The sequence below is a fragment of the Leguminivora glycinivorella genome, chromosome 3, assembly GCF_023078275.1.
Source record: "Leguminivora glycinivorella isolate SPB_JAAS2020 chromosome 3, LegGlyc_1.1, whole genome shotgun sequence".
In the NCBI taxonomy this organism is placed as follows: Eukaryota; Metazoa; Arthropoda; class Insecta; order Lepidoptera; family Tortricidae; genus Leguminivora; species Leguminivora glycinivorella.
Window position 1 is genome coordinate 15,603,647 of NC_062973.1, and position 23,820 is coordinate 15,627,466.

The window sequence follows — 23,820 nt, forward strand, 5'->3', positions numbered from 1 at the left end:
GGTCGGGCGTCGGGCGCAGCACCCATTGTGAGAACACTGCGAACACCGACGTTATCTACAACTCGCATATAGCGCCATTGTTTGACTCGCCCCCAGAGAAAATTTAATAAGTCCCGCTCGGAGCACGTCGCTCGCGATTGTGTTTCTCTTTAATCAAACAGGAGTCAAACACCGCTCGGCTCGCATCTGCCCGTCCCGCCCGTGTATAATTGAGCGGGCCGATCTCTCGTTTTGAACATTAATAATGGCTAGATAGCACTAAAACATATTTCTTTTTGCAATTACTGTCGGGATGGCGTCAAAGTCCCGGCTAATTGGGAGCTTTCCGAGCTTTCGGCGGCCACTCGACTTTTAATGTCGGCAGACGGATGGAACCGCGCGGCAGTGCAGCTCGCCAAGAGCTTACCTTTGCTACCTACAGAAGCTATGTAAATTATTACTCTACTCTCTAGGTAAATTTTCCCCGACATTGTCCTAATTTCGAAATGTAAATCAAATTCTTTAGAGGAATTCAAAACATTTCAAATGTCTAAACGAAATTGATGGTGTGTGTAGGTACGAAATATCTTTTAGAATTATGTAAATAATGGTTACACTCAAAACAAAAGTGATGACAAACCACCATCGGGATTCTATCATAGTGAATAATAAAAGTCTCGACTATGTAGAAAACTACATCTACCTTGGTAAACAGATATCCTTCAAAAAAACCCGACATCTGGATGAAATAGATAGACGTGTTAAAATATCCTGGAATAAATACTGGACATACCGAGAACCTCTAAAACAGGGACCGGACAACCCCTTCCGCGCTACAAGCCTTTCATTGGGAATCCCTAACGTAAGGACGACCCAATCGAGAGACTCTCCCTTTCGAACTGCAAGCCCATTCATTTGACTAGCCCTTACAAAAAACTAAGCAAAACAATAAAGCTAGCCCTGTGCATTGGCTTAGCGCTATCCGATACGGCTTGCAAGCCTTTAATAAGGGTTACCCTTATTTTAAGCGCTATTTATAAGGCTTTCCCTTTTGTTAAAGCGTAGTCGAGCCTTGCGTAAAAGAGACAGGATTATGAATCTAAGCTATTGTAAGAACAGGAAGGAAAATGCGCTGTTGCCACTCCGCACTATGCGCCCCATTTTTAATTTTGCAACGAAACATGTTTTCGTTGGATAAAAGTAGAACACGGCTAGAAATTATTTTTAATGAACTGGGAGACAAGGAAGTGATGGATCGCCTGATGGTAAATGATCATCGTCGCCCATAGATCAGTATGTACGTTCGTACGTATGAATGTATGTAGGTATGTATGAATGTATGTAGGTATGTATGTATGAATATAATTATGTAAATATGTATGTATGCATGTAAATATACAGTGTTGGCCGAAAATCAATACAATTAACCATTAACATTACACATTGAAAACGTTAATTGCCAACATAAAAACAAGCCGTTTTCGTCATCCAACTCGCCTTGATGAGTTAATTGGGTGAGCAGTTCCTAAGATAGAGCTGATGCTGAACCCTGGCTTTTCCCAGGGGAACGCGGGTTTGGTTTAACATAGGCAAGCGCTGTTTTCGTCATCGGACTTGTTTTGATGAGTACTTGAGTGAGCAGTAACCAAGGTAGAGCTGATGCTGAACCCTGGCTATTCCTAAGGGAACGCGGGTTTGGAGTAACATAGGCAAGCGCTGTTTTCGTCATCGGACTTGTCTTGATGAGTACTTGTGTGAGCAGTAACCAAGGTAGAGCTGATGCTGAACCCTGGCTACTCCTAAGGGAACTCGGGTTTCGTGCAACATAGGCAAACGCTGTTTTCTTCATCGGACTTGTATTGATGAGTACTTGAGTGAGCAGTAACCAAGGTAGAGCTGATGCTGAACCCTGGCTTTTCCCAGGGGAACGCGGGTTTGGAGTAACATAGGCAAGCGCTGTTTTCTTCACCGGCCTTGTCTTGGTGAGTACTTGAGTGAGCAGTAACCAAGGTAGAGCTGATGCTGAACCCTGGCTTTTCCCAGGGGAACGCGGGTTTGGAGTAACATAGGCAAGCGCTGTTTTCTTCACCGGACTTGTCTTGGTGAGTACTTGTGTGAGCAGTAACCAAGGTAGAGCTGATGCTGAACCCTGAATATTTCTAGGGGAACGCGGGTTTGGAGTAACATAGGCAAGCGCTGTTTTCGTCATCGGACTTGTCTTGATGAGTACTTGAGTGAGCAGTAACCAAGGTAGAGCTGATGCTGAACCCTGGCTATTCCTAAGGGAACTCGGGTTTCGTGCAACATAAGCAAACGCTGTTTTCGTCATCGGATTTGTCTTGATGAGTACTTGAGTGAGCAGTAACGAAGGTAGAGCTGATGCTGAACCCTGGCTATTCCTAGGGGAACTCGGGTTTCGTGCAACATAGGTAAACGCTGTTTTTGTCAGCGGACTTGTCTTGATGAGTACTGGTAAAGCTGATATTGAACTCTGGCTGTACCTAGGGGAACTTAGGTTTGGTGCAACATAGACAAACCCGGTTTCCGTTATAGGCCCTGCCTTTATGAGGACTTGGGTGCGCAGTACCCAAGCCAGTGCTGTAGCTGAGACCTGGTGGTACCTAGGGGAACTCAGGTTCGGTGCAATATAAATAAACGCTGTTTTCTGTTCATAGTATGTTTCGTGTAAAATATCTTAGACTCGTCTTTATGACTGCTACTTGGTTGAGTTGAGTAGTACCATAGAATCTGTCAAACTATTTCTGTTGATTGTTGTGAATTCTATGAAGATCGTTTGAAACAGAAAATAGTTACCGCAGTCTATGGACGCTTGGAACTCCAGTATTCTCTTTATTCCCTGTGTTACTATTAGTGAAATCGACTGTACTTAATTTTGATATTCAAATGGATATACATACGTATTTTTTTAGACATAAATAAAGTGTTTTATGTATGGCAAATTAATAAATTTGTTCTAACTACTTGATGTTAATATTCACTTCTGGTAGGATTTTTGTTCAGTTAATATTATGTTTTATGCCTAACTTGACATTGCATGAAATATTTCTATATTATAATGCACCGAAACCAGAGTTGCCCTAGATACCGCCAGGGCCCAGCTACAACGCTGTCTTGGCTATTGCACACCCAAGTCCTCGTCAAGACAAGTCCGATGACGCAAACAGAGTTTGCCTATGTTACACCAAACCCGAGTTCCCCTAGATACAGCCAGGTTTCAGCATCAGCTTTATCTCGGATACAGCTCACCCAAATACTCATTAAGACAAGTCCAATGACGAAAACAGCGTTTGCCCGTGTTACACTAAACCCGAGTTCCCCTAGGTGCAAACAGAGTTCAGCATCAGCTACACTTCGGGTACTGCTCACTCAAGTACTCATCAAGACAAGTCCGATGACGAAAACAGCGTTTGCCTGTGTTACACTAAACCCGAGTTCCCCTAGGTGCAGCCAGGGTTCAGCATCAGCTGGACTTTGGGTATTGCTCACTCGAGTAGTCATCAAGACAAGTCCGATGACGAAAACAGCGTTTGCCTGTGTTACACTAAACCCGAGTTCCCCTAGGTGCAGCCAGGGTTCTGCATGAGCTGGACTTTGGGTGTTGCTCACTCGAGTACTGATCAGGACAAGTCCGATGACGAAAACAGCGTTTGCCTGTGTTACACTAAACCCGATTTCCCCTAGGTGCAGTCAGGGTTCAGCATCAACTGGACTTCGGGTACTGCTCACTCGAGTACTCATCAAGACAAGTCCGATGACGAAAACAGTATTTGCCTGTGTTACACTAAACCCGAGTTCCCCTAGGTGCAGCCAGGGTTCTGCATGAGCTGGACTTTGGGTGTTGCTCACTCGAGTACTGATCAGGACAAGTCCGATGACGAAAACAGCGTTTGCCTGTGTTACACTAAACCCGATTTCCCCTAGGTGCAGTCAGGGTTCAGCATCAACTGGACTTCGGGTACTGCTCACTCGAGTACTCATCAAGACAAGTCCGATGACGAAAACAGTATTTGCCTGTGTTACACTAAACCCGAGTTCCCCTAGGTGCAGCCAGGGTTCTGCATGAGCTGGACTTTGGGTGTTGCTCACTCGAGTACTGATCAGGACAAGTCCGATGACGAAAACAGCGTTTGCCTGTGTTACACTAAACCCGATTTCCCCTAGGTGCAGTCAGGGTTCAGCATCAACTGTACTTCGGGTACTGCTCACTCGAGTACTCATCAAGACAAGCCCGATGACGAAAACAGCGTTTGCCTGTGTTACACTAAACCCGAGTTCCCCTAGGTGCAGCCAGGGTTCAGCATCAGCTGGACTTCGGGTACTGCTCACTCGAGTACTCATCAAGACAAGTCCGATGTCGAAACCAGCGTTTGCCTGTGTTACACTAAACCCGAGTTCCCCTAGGTACAGCCAGGGTTCAGCATCAGCTGGACTTCGGGTACTGCTCACTCGAGTACTCATCAAGACAAGTCCGATGACGAAATCAGCGTTTGCCTGTATTACACTAAACCCGAGTTCCCCTAGGTGCAGCCGGGGTTCAGCATCAGCTAGACTTCGGGTACTCATCAAGACAAGTCCGATAAAAAAAACCGGCCAAGAGCGTGTCGGGCCACGCTCAGTGTAGGGTTCCGAAGTTTTCCATATGTTTCTCAAAAACTACTGAACCTATCAAGTTCAAAACAATTTTCCTAGAAAGTCTTTACAAAGTTCTACTTTTGTGATTTTTTTCATATTTTTTAAACTTGTGGTTCAAAAGTTAGAGGGGGGGGGACGCACTTTTTTTTTCTTTAGGAGCGATTATTTCCGTTATATTAAAATATTAATATTATCAAAAAGCAATCTTAGTAAACCCTTTATTCATTCTTAAATACCTATCCAACAATATATCACACGTTGGGGTTGGAATGAAAAATATTATCAGCCCCACTTTACATGTAGGGGGGGTACTCTAATATTTGTTTTTCCATTTTTTATTTTTGCACTCTGTTGGCGTGATTGATATACATATTGGGACCAAATTTCAGCTTTCTAGTGCTAACGGTTACTGAGATTATCCGCGGACGGACGGACGGACGGACAGACAGACATGGCGAAACTATAAGGGTTCCTAGTTGACTACGGAACCCTAAAAATCAGCGTTTGCCTGTGTTACACCTGAGCAAAGAAGGAGCCTATCATAACTATAAGTATTTGGTATTGAAAATTGAACCTTATTTTATCTACAGCCGTTTCCATCAAACAGAAACGCGCAAATATCACACACAGTGCCACCGTAGGTAACGATCGTATGTTATTTCGTTCGGAGTAATGTGTGCTTTATGAGCGAGGTAGAGGATTTAAACTCGCACGATATGCTATAAGGGAAAGCAAATAAAACCCAATATAAGGCTTACCCTTATGGCGTTAGGCTGAGCCGATGATAAGGGTTTTGAAAGGGTATTGGGCTATTTTAGGTAAGCGCTTTCGTTAGGGCTTTAAAAGCAAAATGAAAGGGTATCGCGTCAAAAGGGTAGGGTAAGTTAAGCCTAACGAAATACCCATACAAAACCCCGTATAAGGGATAGCGGGCCGGTCCCTGCTCTAAAATCAAACCTGCCACTGACTCTGAAAAAGAAAATTCTGGATTCCTGCATCTTACCTTGCCTTTCTTATGGCTGCCAGACGTGGTTGTTCAACACATACACAAGAAATAAAATAAACACGTGCCAAAGAAGCATGGAGCGGAGCATTCTAAATATAAGACGAATTGATAGACAAAAAAACACTGATATAAGGCAAAAAACTAAGATAATTGATGCTCTGACATACTGCAAAAAATTGAAATGGCGATGGGCCGGTCATGTTACAAGAATGGATGACAACAAGTGGACAAAGATAGTGACAGGATGGCCGGGGCCAGTGGGAAAACGAGGACAAGGAAAACCATTAGAAAGGTGGTCAGATGAAATTAAAAAAGTAGCAGGACAACACTGGATAGAAACAGCAAAAATACGGGACAAATGGAAACAATTGGAGGAGGCCTATACTCGAGAGAGGTCCTTAATATCTGGAACGTAACTGAAATTTTAAATCTTATTTATTTATTTTTATATTGTATAATACATTTCATACTAATAATATAATGATGATAATATGATGATGATATTGATGACATAATGTACTAAATTAAAATTAAAATTCATTTATAAATAATTTATTAAGAAATTGAACTGAAATGTTATAATAATGCATGCATTATCCACAAACTTTGTATCTATTTTTATATTGATATTAAGGAATAAATGGCTTTTTTATTTTTTATTTTTTTTTTATTTTATTTTAATGGTTACACTCATCTCGTGCAATGCAAGGCATGCCAGCCGTACTCGTATAATTAGATATTGATTTGGGCCCCCATCGTGGCTGCGATTGCTGAATGTTCGTCGATAACTTGATAACCGTTTGACTGTTGTCACGGCCTCGTGGATGTGGACGTATAATACGTCCGTTACATATAGGGGTGACTTGTTTGTGTGCTTGCGTTATTCATTCGATCGAAGACAACCAAGCGAAATCATAATTTGGTTATCATATCCCTTGGGTTCCAAAGAGTTCGTGTTTACAAGTATTGCCGAGGCATCGCACCGGTGTGGTTATGATCGCGAAAGTTTGGAACAGTGCGAATGGATAAACTTGTGCGGAGGGCGTAGCGGCATCGATCGCAGTTCGTCGCCCTACTTACACCGGCTCTATGCACTTTGCTACCCAGTCGCGATTATGCATACAGGCCCTACGACCAGTCGTCGCTGTAAACGCAGATGTGTCCGAATGCGACCGTTATCAAAGCTCGGATGCTTGAACGATTCGGAGCGAGCACAATCTTGCTTAATGTCGGAGTCGCATCACATTAATTATTCCTCTTAACAGGAACACACATCTGTTCTGGAGTAGCAACATTTTGAGTTATATTATTTTATCGCCAGTACAGTGCCAGCCAAAAAGCTAAACAAATACTCGTAACTACTTAGTCGGTCCTAAAGTTCTGTCACAAATGCTTTAACTGATAAAATTGTATATAAAGGTTTTTATTCAATAAAAAATACATGATATCAAAACCTGTTTTATACTTATTAAAATGTGATATAAACGATCGAAAATGTAGATCGTGATTTTTAAGAATCCTTGATTACTTTGAGTTTGTCGATAGACGTCAGCACGCGGAAAATTAGACTTCGCAAAAGGATGAAAAAAACATTGTTACATTAGCCAAATAAAATAATTATTTTTTTAGTATGAGTTCTCTGAATTTGGGCATATTGAATTACTGGTATTTCATTTTCCTAGAAATCTTTAAGTCTGCTAGTAACCTTTAGAACTTGGGTACTTTTCAGTAAAACGCTTAGATTTCACAATCATCAACGGGAATGTGCAACAAAACGTTGTACAGTAGCAATATTGTCCATTTAATTCACGAAAATCATATACAAACTTAAAGATAAAAGACCCAGCGTTTATAATAAGTATCATTAAAGCATATTAAGCCAACCAAAAATAAATAAAAAATAAAAACGTCCGGAAGAGGTCGCGTGTTTCTTGACTTGTTTTTTTTACCAAATTTTCAGATGTTACAAGGAACCACGCGAAACTGCGACAGCAAAGTACTTTAAGTAATATTGCAATTTATTCAATATGAAACGAGCTTTCAAACCATGCATATGCATAGTAAGAAATATCTGTCAATAAAGTTTTTATCACTTAAAACCTTTGTGACAGAACTTTAGAACTGACTAAGTACCCATTCGATTCCAAATATATACTATTTTAGATGTTATGGGTTAGGGCTATAAGGGAAATGCATACATAAAATATGAGGGGACGATCGCTTCCTTCCCGATAAAAATTACCTGTTTGTGTGGCAGGGGTCTTAACTCATACTCTGGATACTCGGAGGAAATATAGACTGGAGTAGCCTTTCAGTTACTTACCCCTCTGCCAAAAAACTTGAACAAATGTTCATAAAGTCACGTAAATACAATTTCACAATCGATTCATGCTCATTCACAGAATCGCCACGACACATATCACTGGTAATTAAAAATGCCCGTTGTGCTGTGAACACTTGTAATAAGCGCTCAAATACCTCAAGTTTGCAAAAAGATGGCATAATATTCCATTTTTAAGTAATTTTAATATTGTTATATTACTGTTTTTATTATCTAAATGATAATATTTTTGTCATACGTCATCGAATATCGATTTTGTGATCGAATGCAATCGATTTGAAATTTGTTGGTGGGTAGAAATTACGTCACGAACACTCCCCACGAGACTTCGATTTTTTGCTGTTTAAGAAGTTACCTAATGTGGTTTACAATAGGGTCGATATTTATATATCAATATATTCATAAAAAGACGCACTCCCCACGAGACTTCATTTATATATTTTGTAAGAATTAACCTAATTTCAATTAGAATAGAGCATATATTATAATAATATTGACAAGGATAATAAAATTGAAAATTAGAAAAATCATTTGACCGAGACTTCGTCGTAGAGATGTGGGCATGGTCGATGAAATACCAACTATCGATAAAAAAGTATGATTTGCAAACCTTGATCACACAATTCATTTGAAATATATTTGCAATTTTCCGAAAGAGAATGATTTGAGTTTTATTACATGTACTTAATAAACTTTACACTTTGAACCAGTATTGAAAACAGTTAATGAAGACTAAACCATTTCTAGTTTATTTATTTAACCAAGTTTGTCTATAATGATTTAGTACCACCAACCGCAGTAAACGTTGTTGATTAGTTAGTCTGGAAAAATAAATTAATGTTTTGTCAAAATGTCAAATATTTCTTTACCTACTAATCCTATTATCCATCGCTAGTCCACCCGCGTGATACCTACTACCCAGGATTGTCATTAGTGAATCTTAATATGATTATAATAGTGCCAAACATTAAACAGATCTAGAAAAAACAACGACATCATTAAAATTATAATTTGCTTCATTAATTATTATCGACTTCAGTTATCGATGCCTGCCTCATCCCTATAGTTTGAGACACACACGTGCGCATTTAGTGTCCGTATACACTGTGTTTCTACGAAGTATTTCCATGTGTGATATGTCTGTGTGCATCATAATGAGCATGTGTTATTTTTTTATCATAATGTGCGTGTGTATTAACAATAATATTTTTTGCATTTGTGAGTACTCCTTTACATGTGTTATTTTCTCACCTCCCGCGAATCTTGGCAGAATTATTTGTACGTAGACGCAACATGAAGGCTACTCCAGTCTATATTTCCTCCGAGTCTGGATACATTGACATTATTGGTTTTCGTTATGTATGTATATTAGCAAAGTACTCTAAGCTTTCGTTATTACCATTACCAATCTGTTTATTATCTTGTCAAATTATGTGATATTTTTACTGCATATTTGTACCTGCATATTTGCCGAGAGTGGCACTGTAGCTTTAGTAGTTTCATGTGTCTGCCTACCCCTTTATGGGATACAGGCGTGATTGTATGTATGTATTTGTACCTTACCAAACTTACGATACGGTATTATGTATAATGTTTGTTAGATTGTTTGGTCATATAAATGAATGTTTCCAATTATCTCCAAATCGTTTCACGGTAATGACTAAGTACGTGATAACAATGCTTCTCAGGTAAGTTGCCATGAACTGACTAATGCCAAGTGAATGTTTTTAGTACATATTCGTTTTCACACGAACACATAATTTAACTACAGGACATGAGGACAATTTCGGGTGGCGGCTAATTTCAAATAATTGAAATATTTTCTATGTTTTACGTTTTTAGGGTTCCGTAGTCAACTAGGAACCCTTATAGTTTCGCCATGTCTGTCTGTCCGTCCGTCCGTCCGTCCGTCCGTCCGCGGATAATCTCAGTAACCGTAAGCAGTAGAAAGCTGAAATTTGGTACCAATATGTATATCAATCACGCCAATAAAGTGCAAAAATAAAAAATGGAAAAAAATGTTTTATTAGGGTACCCCCCCTACATGTAAAGTGGGGGCTGATATTTTTTTTCATACCAACCCCAACGTGTGATATATTGTTGGATAGGTATTTAAAAATGAATAAGGGTTTACTAAGATCGTTTCTTGATAATATTAATATTTTCGGAAATAATCGCTCCTAAAGGAAAAAAAAGTGCGTCCCCCCCCTCTAACTTTTGAACCATATGTTTAAAAAATATGAAAAAAATCACAAAAGTAGAACTTTATAAACACTTTCTAGGAAAATTGTTTTGAACTTGATAGGTTCAGTAGTTTTTGAGAAAAATACGAAAAACTACGGAACCCTACACTGAGCGTGGCCCGACACGCTCTTGGCCGGTTTTTTAACTAAAGTGTCATATGTGTCCACTGGACATACATGTCCCACGAGTTCAGTGAAGTTCGGTTCAGTCTAGCTTGACCCCTTAAATACATTATCATTTGAAATATACGTCGAATCGAATTCCCATCGAATACATATTTTACTATTCCACGTATTTTAATATTCTCATGGATTAATGCAGGCGTATTTTCCGACAAGTAATAAAATACTCTATGATAAATAAAATACGCCCGCCCCGCAATACACGGGAATTTTTCTGCCACCGCGGCTCTTAAATTCTACTGAAAACATTTTCGGTGCCCTGCGGTTTACGAAAGCATTTCACATCTCCCTATTTACTTTTCGAGCCTTTGTAATTTTTTCGTGGTTTCAGGCACACCGGAATTACAAGACCTATGTTTTGACGTGTGAGAGATTTATGCATTAATTAATACCTACATACATGTGTGACACAATGACACACGCCTAAAGTCGTAAATCATTATGTTTTGAATTTGTAGAATTGAATAAAACCTTACTTGAAATTTGAATTAGGTTATTTTTTTTTAAATTACCAAGACTGGTGTTGGTCCTTTTTGGTACTCTGGGGAGTAATTTTGTCTAAACCAAATGCTTCCCTTCGAGCTCCCAGGACGAATACATATACGAAAAATAGGTAATTAAACCTGTGTGTAATTTTAATAAAAACATAAAATAACAAAAAAAATATGGCTCAGTAAAGTAGTCTGATACAGTCTTTATATCGGTGTCCCATGGACGTTTTATTACAAAAATTACACACGTACGTCAAACAAACTTTGTTTGATATGTTTGAGTATGCGGATGCATGCAGTCAAACTAATCATATTGTCAGAGCAAAACAAATGCACCAAGCCACTAGCCACAATGAGCTGTATTGGTTTAGTTGCGTGACTGGGTTCCGCTATGGGGGGAATATTTCACACGGTAACCCTCTGCCCTGGCGTTGATAAACTGCACGGACAACTCTGAAAATGAAAATGAAAATGAAATGAAAATGAAATATTTATTTTTCAAGTAGGCATATTACAATGCGCATATGAACGTCAAATAAAGCTACGCCGGCTCTAACCCTACGCCTCAGCCTCGAGAAGATTTCAGTCCCCCCTCAGTTGGGTGGGGGGTATCCACTATGGGACCGGCAAGAAACTCGGCGGGCAACTTCTTTTCAAAACATTACATCTTATAATTAACATGCATTAAATAACAAGATACAATTTAACATGCAAAAGTATTCATCAAAGAATATGAACAGACTAGGTACTCCATGGAAATTAATTTCAATAAATTATATTATTGCTTAATAATACGTCGTTCTTCTTCAGAGAATCTGCAATTTTATTTACACGTAAAACAACCTTTGTTTGTATCGGAAAGTGGAGATGGACGAAGGCCGGAGTATGGAAATGGAGAGTTTAGCACAGTTGGCCCTTAGTAGAAAATCATTTCAAAATAGTTAGAGAAAGGCCTTTTAACAACTTCTGAAAATTATCAGGTTTAGGGTCGGTTCCACCATTAAACCGTATCAGTATGTCATGTCACATGGGAATTCCCAGTTCCGCTGCGGTATCGCAACTGGCCCTTAAAAGGAAACTAGAGTCTCTAAATTGATGTATGCCGATTATTATACGTTAGTATTAGTGGCCACTTATTTTACTTAATGAAGCTATTAGTGAGTGACTAAAGCCTTTTATTTTATACAAGCATTCAACCAAAACAAATCATACGTCTTCATACCGATACCGAACGGTATCGTCGTCTTTATCGGGCGATACACGCAACCGTCACCGGCACAGCAGATACAAAGACAAATGACATCCGACGCCGACGCTCCGTCGCACCTCAACTAGTAACTTTATCTACTGTTACTGAATCTAGTTTACTACCGCTATCATGTTACGGTGCAATTATAAAACTACTAAAACTAGTTACATGAGTAGCGCAGTGAGTCATTTCATTGCATTAGCGACGATAGGGCATGGGCTTGACACGCGTGGATAGTTGGATACACGTGGACCGTACGCGATTAGGCGTAACGTACACATGCGCATAAGAGTTGGTACCGTACCATTACTATTACCATGGTATGTGTCATGGCTAATTTTTATTTAACGGTACAAATTGGCCGTTACGTATTTGATTATTGCTCGTGTTACACTTACACGTGAAAAAAAAGATTTATTGGTAATGATTAACGAATGATTTTGATAATGTTACAAAAACATTTTCAAAATGGTATCATTATTATCACAGAACTAAATCAAGATAGAAGGAAAAAGTGTATCTACTTCGCGTGCGGAAAAGTTAAATAGCGAGCAACATTGTTCGCCGCGCAAGTCAGTCTGCTCCCGACTGCTGCCCGCGAGTGACATACAGTGAAAAATACAAAATGGGTCGGTATTCGATAATTAACTGTTCAAACACCACCAATAAAAGCAAGGGTGTTAAACAAAGTGTTTCCTATCATCGGTAAGTACCATTTGTCCTAAAATATTTTTTATTAAATAAAAAACACGATTTTCCTATTTTTATCATCAAAACATTAGCTGACGTACGGCCGTCAAACTAGTTTTCCATTGCGGCTTTAATTTGACGAGTCCGACTTGGCGTGCGTTTAAAACAAGCGATATAAAAATAGGCTATTCAAACTGTCGAGACAAAGTGAAGGTAGATTTGTTATTTTGTCCGTCGAACTCACGTCGAACTTAAGAATAGTGGTGCACCACGGAACTATATCGTCATGTATGCTGCGATTTCCTTATTCGATTTAAATCGATTTTGCGAAGCAGTGGAAATTATAATTATGTTTTTATATTGTTATGAAACTATACATATAAAGTACGAGTGAAAAGTAAATTTAACTTTAAAATAGGTTACAGTTACGGTATTAACGTTGAATTTGTGGTCGGCAGAAAAACAAATACAAACATAATACGCTCTATATTTATTATGAATAAAAATAACTCTAAAAATGTGTTAATGGTTAATTATATTTATATATTACTAAAAGTTGTAACAAATAACATGAGGATAATGAAGTGAGTAGATGCATGGTCGATTTTCTTAAAAATATTACGAAATATTAACTAGTATTAATACCTACCTACTAAAATCTTTGTTCCTGGCCTTAGGCAAATTATATACCTACTAGTGAATTGTTTGTCATCACACGAATACAGGTATATACTTACTTCATTTCACAACGAAGATGAACATCCGATATTTTTAACTTCGGCGGGCATCCCGCACGCAACCTCCACAATCGATCGAATGGGTTACGCGGCGACAACGTTCCCATCACTAAAGTACACTCGTGACGTCATAGGCTCGACACAAAACGTTACACGCTCGGTTTCGCTGTTAATCGCCGAGCATTTTCCTTCTATCTTGATTTAGTTCTGTGATTATTATCCTAAGCTTACTGTAGAGTAGACAATGTTAATTTGTATTATAGTTGTAAATCATCATCATCATTAACGCTGTAAGAAAAGGTTGAGAAAGTGTTGATCGCTGACATAATCATAATTATCAATAACCGATAATGGGCTTTTATTTAGGCTCAAAATTGTACAGTATTTTTAAGACTATTATATTCTGATTCAATACTTCTTCTATCCGTCCATTTACTTTACTTTGCTCAATCTCTTAATTGATTGCGATATCAACTGATTAATGATCGTTACAAATTAAATGCAGTCAATCGGACGGTTTTGTTTTGGCTTCGACCCCACGGATCTATTTAACGACACTGTTGATTTATTGCGACCATTGCCTAATAGCTCGTCTGTGCTTAGAAAGTCAACGAACCCGGACTGACCCCACGATTCTAAGTAGCTTTGTAATGACCAGCGATAGTATGGTTAAGGGGTTCCAGACAATTTGGCAGTGCACTTTATTGAAACGCTAACGGTTATTTGCTTGACCAGTTAACGCTCAATGTGACATATTTTAATTAAGGTACAGCGGGGCAAATCTCGACACTGGGCAAATGTAACTGGTCCATTTTTTCCATGTTTTACAATGTTTGCATTATTAAATAGAGTGTCCACCGGTTATATATGGTAGGTGTGTTCAGTGGATACATGTAGAACTCAACATCATAATTAGTGTAATGATGGAAAAAAATGGATCAGTTACAATTGTCCCCCAGTCGAGATTTTTGCCACTCTGTGTACCTTACATTTTTTTATGTAGGTACCTAGAGATTCGAACCCGTCAAAAAATATCAAACTACAAATACAGAATTGACGGAAATGGAATAAGTCATCATGGTTTCATAATAGAGTGAGTGGCGTTTGTCAAATGAAAACGAACTGTAGGGAATGCAATCTTGCGAGATTGGAGCTCAGGCGAGATCTTAGGAGTTTATGAATAACACTGCCGCGAGATTGAGAGTTGTGTGTTTTGTTGAATTCTCGCAAAAACATAATTATTATATATACTTCAACTATTCTGTTTTATTTTTACGCACACACGACTACACGTTTTCCTTTCTACATGTTCCTATTAAAATTTTCCAATGGTCTTTTTGCAACCCGCTCTAACACTTGGAATTTCCATTGTTAGATGCAATTGACAAGAGTGCTCTTGCACCCTCGATGCTGCTAAGATTGCAAATTTCTCAGCGCTCGGCGGCCCAACCTCGGAACTTGCCCACTAAGGGTCTCCTAAGATGTCGGCCTATATTTATATGGTCGTGGTGATCGGGAAAGTTGCCGATAACCTACTTAAAAATAGCTGCGTCATTATAAGTGCTACTCGCCTACTTTTCGAATAATAAAAAAAAGATTTGCAAAACGATTAAACTTTGTGATGCTGGGAAAAGGGGAGTCGCTTTGAAAGTGATTTTCTTAATTTTAATTATACTCTTGAGATAATCTTTGATAGTAAAAAGGTGGATAATTACCTTGATAATTGTTACACGAAGAAAAAAAACGACGAAAATAAAATATAAAATATTGTGTAGTAGTAGTACCTACTTTTTCCCTTTTTCCTTCTCGCTTATTTCGTAATTTCCATTTTTTTTTCAACAGACGATCCCCAATCGACGGTGTTCGGTTCGGTGACGGACGGCGTGTTCGAAGGCAAGATCATCGCCAGCGACGGCGCGTACTACGTCGAGCACGCACGGCGGTACTTCCCGCCGAACGGCACCCGCTCGCGGGGGCCCCACTCCGTCATCTACCGCGAGGGCGACGTGGTCGACCCGTACGCGCACAGAAGACACGGTCAGTAAAATCTTACTTGATGTCTAGCCGATAAGTGCTTCCCGCCGAACGGCACCCGCTCGTGGGGGCCCCACTCCGTCATCAACCATGAGGGCGACGTGGTCGACCCGTCCGCGCACAAGAGACACGGTCATACTTGATGTAGCTAGACGCTAGCGACAGTTACTTCCCGCCGAACGACATTATCATCCTTTTGGTACCTTCTGCAACATTTACAACTTATTACTTTGCCATATATCATTTGCAATTAAGAAATATTATGTTTTAATATTACGACGCGCCTGATTCTATTCCCAAACGTCATTTGGTTTATTCACGACTAACGGGGTTGAGTTTAGCAACCCCCGCAATAACTCAACTTAACGTCAAAATACTGCCACTGGCCGTTCATAATGAATGGGCCATTGGACGCGGGACGCGGGTATCGCGCCAGTTCCGTTTCGCAACATTAGATATGTAGTGCAAAACTGGATTAGTTGACGCAAGGTCGTTTAACAAAGTTAAATCCCATTTGCCGCGTCGTCGCTGTCGTCGGTTAGTTGTCGGCTGGTCACCGCTGGGGAGCCGTTCTAGGTTTCCGAACACGGGCCTATTCAACCAGTTCGATGACCGTTGGAAATATCTGAAATTCTGAACTTGTCTGACTCTCAGTCGAATCAACAGTCTAATACCTAATGACTGTTGATTCATTATGAGTGGCATTTTCAATCGAAATCTATTTGTGTACTTAATTTCAATTATATTTCATAGTACATATATTATGGTGCTACTGGTGCTAGTTTATGCGATACAATATGTGCGATCCCTCCCTGGGCCCTGACTTATGATTTTTATGACAAAGATGAAAACTTGTAGATAACTTCTTCAACGTCTGGGTATTTGATAGGAATTACTTATGCATCAAAAAAGTTACTTGTTCCTGCTGCGCCAGATAAATGTTTTTCACTAAGATTCGAAACTCAGAAAGTAACAAACCCAGTACCTACATAATCAATTAGAAAACTGGAAGAGTAACTGGGAATAGGCCGAATGGGTAACGCAAGACAGTTCAACGAATCATTACACTGAGAGATAGAGAGAAACATATAAATTATTAAATCCACGCGGATGTAGACTGTTACCTATATTAATATGAAGAAAGAGTTCATTCGTTTACTAACTTTTTCCGCATTTTACATGTAGCCGTTCCTATATCACGGAAGTGTTCAGGCGCAGTTAGGTCGCGTTTAATTACCAGTTGGCACAACAGCAGAAAAATACACCGCGACTAAATAAACGAAGCCTGACATTGTTTTATACCGGCTATACCGCTGAAAACTAATTCAAATTCGTGTTAAATATTTATCCGGCCGTAGGCTTCCAGCCGGCGTATCATGCTTCATGCTGCCAATTTTATCTCATATCCACGTGGATAAAGCATCCGTCACGCTTTAGCAAGTATGTCAGTGTGAGAGTAACGGATGTCTTATCCACGTGGATAAGTGACAAAATTGGCAGCATGATACGCCGGCAGAATGGTAATTTCGCGTCAACAGTATTTGGCCGTGCATTTTTGCCGTTTCAATTTAAGCTGTTGCAAATCCATCGCTGCGGCTGCTACCAACCCAAATGTGCGAGTCTCGTGGAATGCTAAAGCACAAACCCTGCCGAGCTGCAATTTAAACGTTCCGGAATGGAAAGGATTTTGTTACCAAAATGAAAAATTCACATTTACGAAATGACATTGGTTACTGTGCCGTAAGTGACGCAACGCAGTCCCGCAATTCGCTTAATTTTACTCGAATTCAGTGCAGGAGTAATGAATTCGTGAAAGTGGATTTTCATAAAGCTAGTAAATAATATTGTAGGTAGCTCTACGAATTACTGTTAACCCGCGAAAACAATTTGCTATTTGGTAAATAGAAAAGTTCCGTTTTCAGTTACATACATTTATTTTTATTAAATATGGGTTATTGACTGACTGTTATATCGATTTACCAATGTTTTATTTACTTTTATGATTTATTTTCCGATATAACTTCATAAAAAAATGTTAGTTTAAGTTTTTCAATACAAAATTTTGAATCAAATGTAAGAACATTAATCTGTGGACACAGTGTGTGCTGCCGCTAAGACGCCGAACGAAGCGCAATCTACACGCGCTTCTTTTATAATGGGCTAAGATGTAGTTTTGAGTTTATGAAGATAGAGCTTATTAACTTAAAAGCTTGGCTCTACATACAATTTGATAAGTTTTTGATAGTATTCAAAACAGTTTCGTCTTAAGTAGCAACATTTTACATGAACATTTTTTGTGCAATGCTAATCAAGCCTATCATATAAATAGTATTCAATAGCTGCATAACGATTTCCGTCTTATTAAATGGAAACTGAGATCACAATGCATAACCTGCACTGTTGGTAATATCAGGGGCGGCTCACTCCGCGATCATTTCGCCGCGCTACAAGTACATGCCGGCGGCCGCGAGTTCGCGGCCCATTCAGTGGCGACGACCTTCGCGCGGCGCAATAGAATTCAATGTCGTCTGCACGCGTTCGGTCCGTTTGTTAATGTAGGTAAGAATTTAGAATGGCGGCGTTTTGTGATCATCAAAGGAGTGAGCCTTCTGTACTTGTACTATTATATATTCTGTGGTAATATAATTAATTCTTTTTCTACTCCAGCACTTAAATCTGTCAATTAGATTATTGTCAGCGGTATCCAAATTAAGTTCATTTGAGTAACGATAGAAAAGTCTATTTGTCTATAGGTTCATATGATAACTGCTGAGCAGTATTCATATGAATATAGGAGTTCTGTAAGTTTATTTTTAAAAGTACAACTTCCATTTATCAGGTATGTTTTCATTTGCAATAATAAATAACTCTTAATAAATAATATAATATTTAGGTTCATAATTTAAATCACGATGAAAAAATAAACTGAAATGCGTTTTACATATTAAATATTGCAAAACAAAGGTAAAAATCATAAGTTTATCAAATAATTTTATATTTGACATTTAAATATTCTTGAACGCAACCACATTTTTCGTAATTGAAAACCGGCTTATTTTCTATTTCTCTTGTCTATGGCATGAAGAGTTCGGTTAATGTACGACCCAGAAATGTACAGCCCAAAATCGGCGTCCACTTTTTTGGACGCGAATTACGGGGTCGTACAATACTGCCGCCCTGTAAAAAAAGTGGCTTCGAATTATCGCCCGGACCAAACGTGTACAGCCCGAGAATGCCCAACCCATCAATTCACGGTCTAAGAACTCTCGTACATCATGGACGCCAATTCCTGGGTCGTAAATTCTTGGGTTGAGCATTCTCTGGCTGTGCATTATTGGTTCCCGCATTTGTAAAGTTTTTAAAAAATTATTTGAACTATTTTAGTGTTTTATACTTTATTTTAAGTCGAGTTGTGCAAAAACTTAAGTAATTATGAGTGATTCTGGTGAACAATATACTCCCCAAGAAATCAAGGCTATGGCGCTCAAAGTGACTGACAATTTGTTACCTGAAAAGTCGGATACAGCGTAGCAAAAATGTTATGATTGTTTGAAAATGTTATGACATGGAAATTGCAAAAAAAATGTTTCAACTTTCTCTGAAATCGCATTGTTGGCATATTTTGAAGAATTGTGCAACAATATCTCACCATCAACATTTTGTGGACAGAATACTCATACTCAATGCTACGACGATCCACACAAATATTCCCATTCATTATATGAAGTAAGTAACTAACCCATTTTATTATTCTTGAATAGGTATTTATGTGGCTGTCGTAGAAAAAGTATAGTATACAATCGTAACATTATGAAGGCTATAAAAGTCTCGTACCTTACTTAGGCCACTCGGCAAGCCTTCGTGGCCTAACCGCGGTACTCAACTTTTATAGCCTTCATAACGTTACCGTTATATAATATACTATTCTTATATTACACTCTAGCATAACATGTATAATTATATCATTAATCGTACGAGATAGGTTTCGCGATCTTTTCGACACAATATTTTTTTTATATCGTTAAGACGATACGGTAGGGGTCAATTCTCCATACAAACGCTCTCGACTATTTCCTCCCTGGTTTTTGAAGATAGAGCAATGATTTTTTCAACACAGATTGTTATTATTTTTATCTGTGTCGGACCGTTTAGATTTTTTTGATATTCTGCTTTTTAAAGACTCTAGAGCCAATCAAAAATTCCCAAAAACGGCCTTTTTCATTGTGGCGCAAAAAACTCAAGATTGGTAACAATTCACCAAAAAAGCTTTTTAGCTTTTTTGGTGAATTGTTACCAATCTCACCTTTTGGTCCGACATAGATTATTTCATTGTTATTCAGATTCTCAAATTTCGTTCCGATTGATTAAGTTTTGAAGGAGGAAAGAGTCGAGAGCGGAACCTCGATTTTAAAGATTTTTTTGAAATATCTTTTGACTGAGTTGTTTTTAATGGACAAAGGGGGGCTCCTTTTTCATTTTAGCATTTTCGCTACTTTATCCTCTTAAGGAAGCGCGTAGAAAATCTGTAAATATACACCTACATAGAAAAAACCTGCGCGTCTCCAACACAAGAACACGTACCAAAATAATTACGGCTTTGACATTGGCAACGCGTGCATTTACGAAACCTGCGGTGCATAAATTTTGGTACACCCGGTTGGTATTAAAAGTACGAAGGCGGGTCAGACTGTGTCGTATGGTCCAACAATTTTAGTAATTCGGTGTTCCATTTACATTTGTATTGCCAAAGCCCCAGTTGGTCCAGTTGTAGATTGGATTTAGACACAAACATTGTAGAGATTACTTTATAGGTAACCAAATGTCTGTTCTAACAATTCTGTAACGGCCAATATAATATCACCCTTTTCTTGCAATAAACCTCTACAATACTTACCTACGAGATGACGAGCACTTTAGGTCGGTAAATAAAAGATATAAAAAAGCAAAAGCAAAAGTGTTTTCAATTTAATTTATTTTAGAAGTAAATTGGATATTTTGTAAAAAGCAAATAATAAGTAATATTTATTCGCTCTGGTAATCAACATTTATTCTTTTGCCGCCCACTTATATTTTTCTAGGTAATTTTATCTTAGCTGTATTTTAAATTGAGTTGTGTTTAATTTTTTCAAAGATTTGTAGCGAAAAAAATAAACGCTACTTTATTTGTTTAAGTACAGAAAAATTGAAAGTTCATTGAAACAATTATACAGTTTACATTAGGCAGTCTCTTCTCTTCCCATGGTATATAGGTACCTTAATCTGCCTCGAATATTCATGTGGGGCTTCTTATGTATATGTGGATCGAATACGACGACACGATTATTGGCTTTGTGCCGCGAAGACAATTACTGAGCGCAAAGGCAATCTACTTGATTGCTTTTCGTTAATAAAGTAAAGAAACACCACCTCAGAATACCGTGAAATATAAAACTTAAACATACAATTTCTTGCTGAAGCTCTTCTAATTTTCGCCCGGCAACTTGATCCCATATCAAACTACGAATACTAATATAATAATTTTAATTTTAATATACCATATAATAACTATGTACCTAAATCAATTGTGACGTGTAATATGTAACAATATTATAAATAAATGAGTATGAGTATGAGTATACATTCCAAAATTAGTTTATCGACAATACCTTCAAACTATATTTTTTACGATATCAAATATTTCTAAGACCTTAATTTTAATTGATAACTATAGCTAGGATTTATTAGTCTTACCAATTTTTTTTTATTACATTGGATGATTCAATTTTGAGAATATTATCAAGGATTCAAATTGCAATTTTTGTTTTGAAATTTATACGTCTTGGTGTACCTGAATTACTGCCATGTACATAAATCTAATATATACTATTTATTGAGAAAGCGTCCCTGTCAAATTCTATATAAATGAAGGTAGCGACAAAATTGATTGCAAATTATGCGAAGGACGGCAGGATACAATCAAATCATGTATTGATCGAAAGGATATTTTCGCGGGTGTTGTGACAAGAAACGTGTTTACATAGCTGATTACTTGGCTTTGATAAAACCTTAACATTTTCCTTGCATAAAAATAGTAAGGTACAGTGGGGCAAATCTCGACTGGGGGACAAATGTAACTGGTCCATTTTTTCATGTTTTACAATGTTTGCATTAAATAGAGTGTCCACCGGTTATATATGGTAGGCGTGTTCAGTGGATACATGTACCTAGAACTCAACATCATAGTATAATAACGGAAAAAATGGATTAGTTACAATTGTGTCGCTTAACTTCAAACTTGGGTAAATCCCTTCTGCTTTAAGGCAGCGTTCCCACTTATGAGACGCGTGTCTCGGGGCGCGCAAAGGGCGTCGGCGCCACGCCACCTGAGTGTAATTCAAAAAGCGTCTCCTCAGTACATTTTGTATAGGAAGGACGTAAGGCGCGCCCCAGGTGGCGTGGCGGCGGCGTGGCGCGCGCCGCGCCGCCTGGGGGCGCGTCTTACGTCTAAAATAAACACAACGGACGTGGCGGGGCGCGGGCGTGGCGAGGACGAGGCGCGGACGGGGCGCGGGCGCAATCTAAATTACACATAAGAGGCGAAAACACGGCGCGATGCGTCATTATACAGGCTGATTTTGTTGCGGAAACATATTAATATTATCAAAAAAACAATCTTAGTAAACCCTTACTCATTTTTTAATACCTATCCAACAATGTATCACACGTTGGGGTTGGAATGAAAAAAAAAATCAGCCCCCACTTTACATGTAGGGGGGGTACCCTAATAAAACATTTTTTTCCATTTTTTATTTTTGCACTTTGTTGGCGTGATTGATATACATATTGTTACCAAATTTCAGCTTTCTAGTGCTTACGGTTACTGAGATTATCCGCGGACGGACGGACGGACGGACGGACGGACAGACAGACATGGCGAAACTATAAGGGTTCCTAGTTGACTGCGGAACCCTAAAAAAACATTCAGTCGAATTGAGAACCTCCTCCTTTTTTTAACTCGGTTATAAAAAACAACCTTCATTGCCGGCTGGCAAACGGCTAACCGTTGAAACAGAAATATAAATGAAAGAGATAGAAGGCTGCACCTGCGTTCACAGCTGCGTCGTCGGCGAATTCAAAGAAAAAGCACACGTGTGCAGCCTCTTGGCTACCTACACGGCCAGGTGCGGGCGCGGCTTTCGACCTTCGCGCCGCGCAATAGAATTCAATGTCGTCTGCTCGTGTGCGGTTCATTTGCTTTGAAGTGGCGGCTTTTTAACATCAAAGGGGTGAGCCTATTTTGTGCAAAATTCTGTTATATATCGTCATTGAATGTCGAGTATATATAGTATCAAATTATTATTTAATGTTTTAAAAATAAATTCTTATCAAATTATATATGTAGTATCATCACTTTATTTCAGTGTACGAATTTAGACACTAAAACCCCGCCCCTAAATTTGATGCGATAAGGACAATTGCTGCTCAGGCGAGAAATCCTGCGTACTTAATGAAAAATACAAAAATCGAGATTTCTTAAAAACTTCCTCTCAATCAGGATAATGATGAAATAATCTGTGTCGGACCGTTTCGATATTTTGGCTAATAATTGATCTCAGTTTTGAATACCACGTCTTTCTTTGTGGCAAATTAAATTAAGCCGTTTTGACCAACTGAAAGGCTCAACTTGTTTCTTTAATAACCTAACCACAACATAAAAAAATAGAAAAAAAACCCCGACACAGTGGACCGATTATCACGAAACATGGCTAAGCACACTCCCGACTAATTCAGCTATCAAACAAAAAAAAAACTAAATCTAAATCGGTTCATCCGTTTGGTAGCTACGATGCCACAGACATACACACACACACACACACAGACATACAGACAGACAGACAGACACGTCAAACTTATACCACTCCGTCGTCTTTGCGTTAGTAAAAACAAACATGCCAAAAAAGCAAAACGGTGTGACGTGCGACACAGATATTGATAATAATAATAAGTACATAGGTATAAACCAGGGAGGAAATAATGGAGAGCGTTTATATGTCCTGTTTTGCCTTAATTCAATATCATCACATATTTTTGTTGCTGATAAAATAATACATCCTGTATATCAAGCGGCGCGCCCCCTGGGTGACGCTCGAGTTGTGTCTGCTAGCGGCGCGTCGCTTGAGTTGCCTGCGCCGCGCCGCTTCAGTGTAATTTAAAAAACGTCTCCTCAGTACATTT

The 23,820-nt window shown here is 38.8% G+C and overlaps 1 protein-coding gene across 1 annotated transcript in view; it reads left to right on the forward strand.

Annotated features, from left to right (window-relative positions):
- LOC125242569 (disintegrin and metalloproteinase domain-containing protein 10) overlaps window positions 1–23,820 on the forward strand; it is a 137,003-nt gene that overhangs the window by 74,761 nt on the left and 38,422 nt on the right. The window contains exon 4 of the mRNA XM_048151344.1: window positions 15,415–15,609. Within this exon, the coding sequence (XP_048007301.1) occupies window positions 15,415–15,609 (195 nt within the window). The remainder of the gene's footprint in view (window positions 1–15,414; window positions 15,610–23,820) is intronic.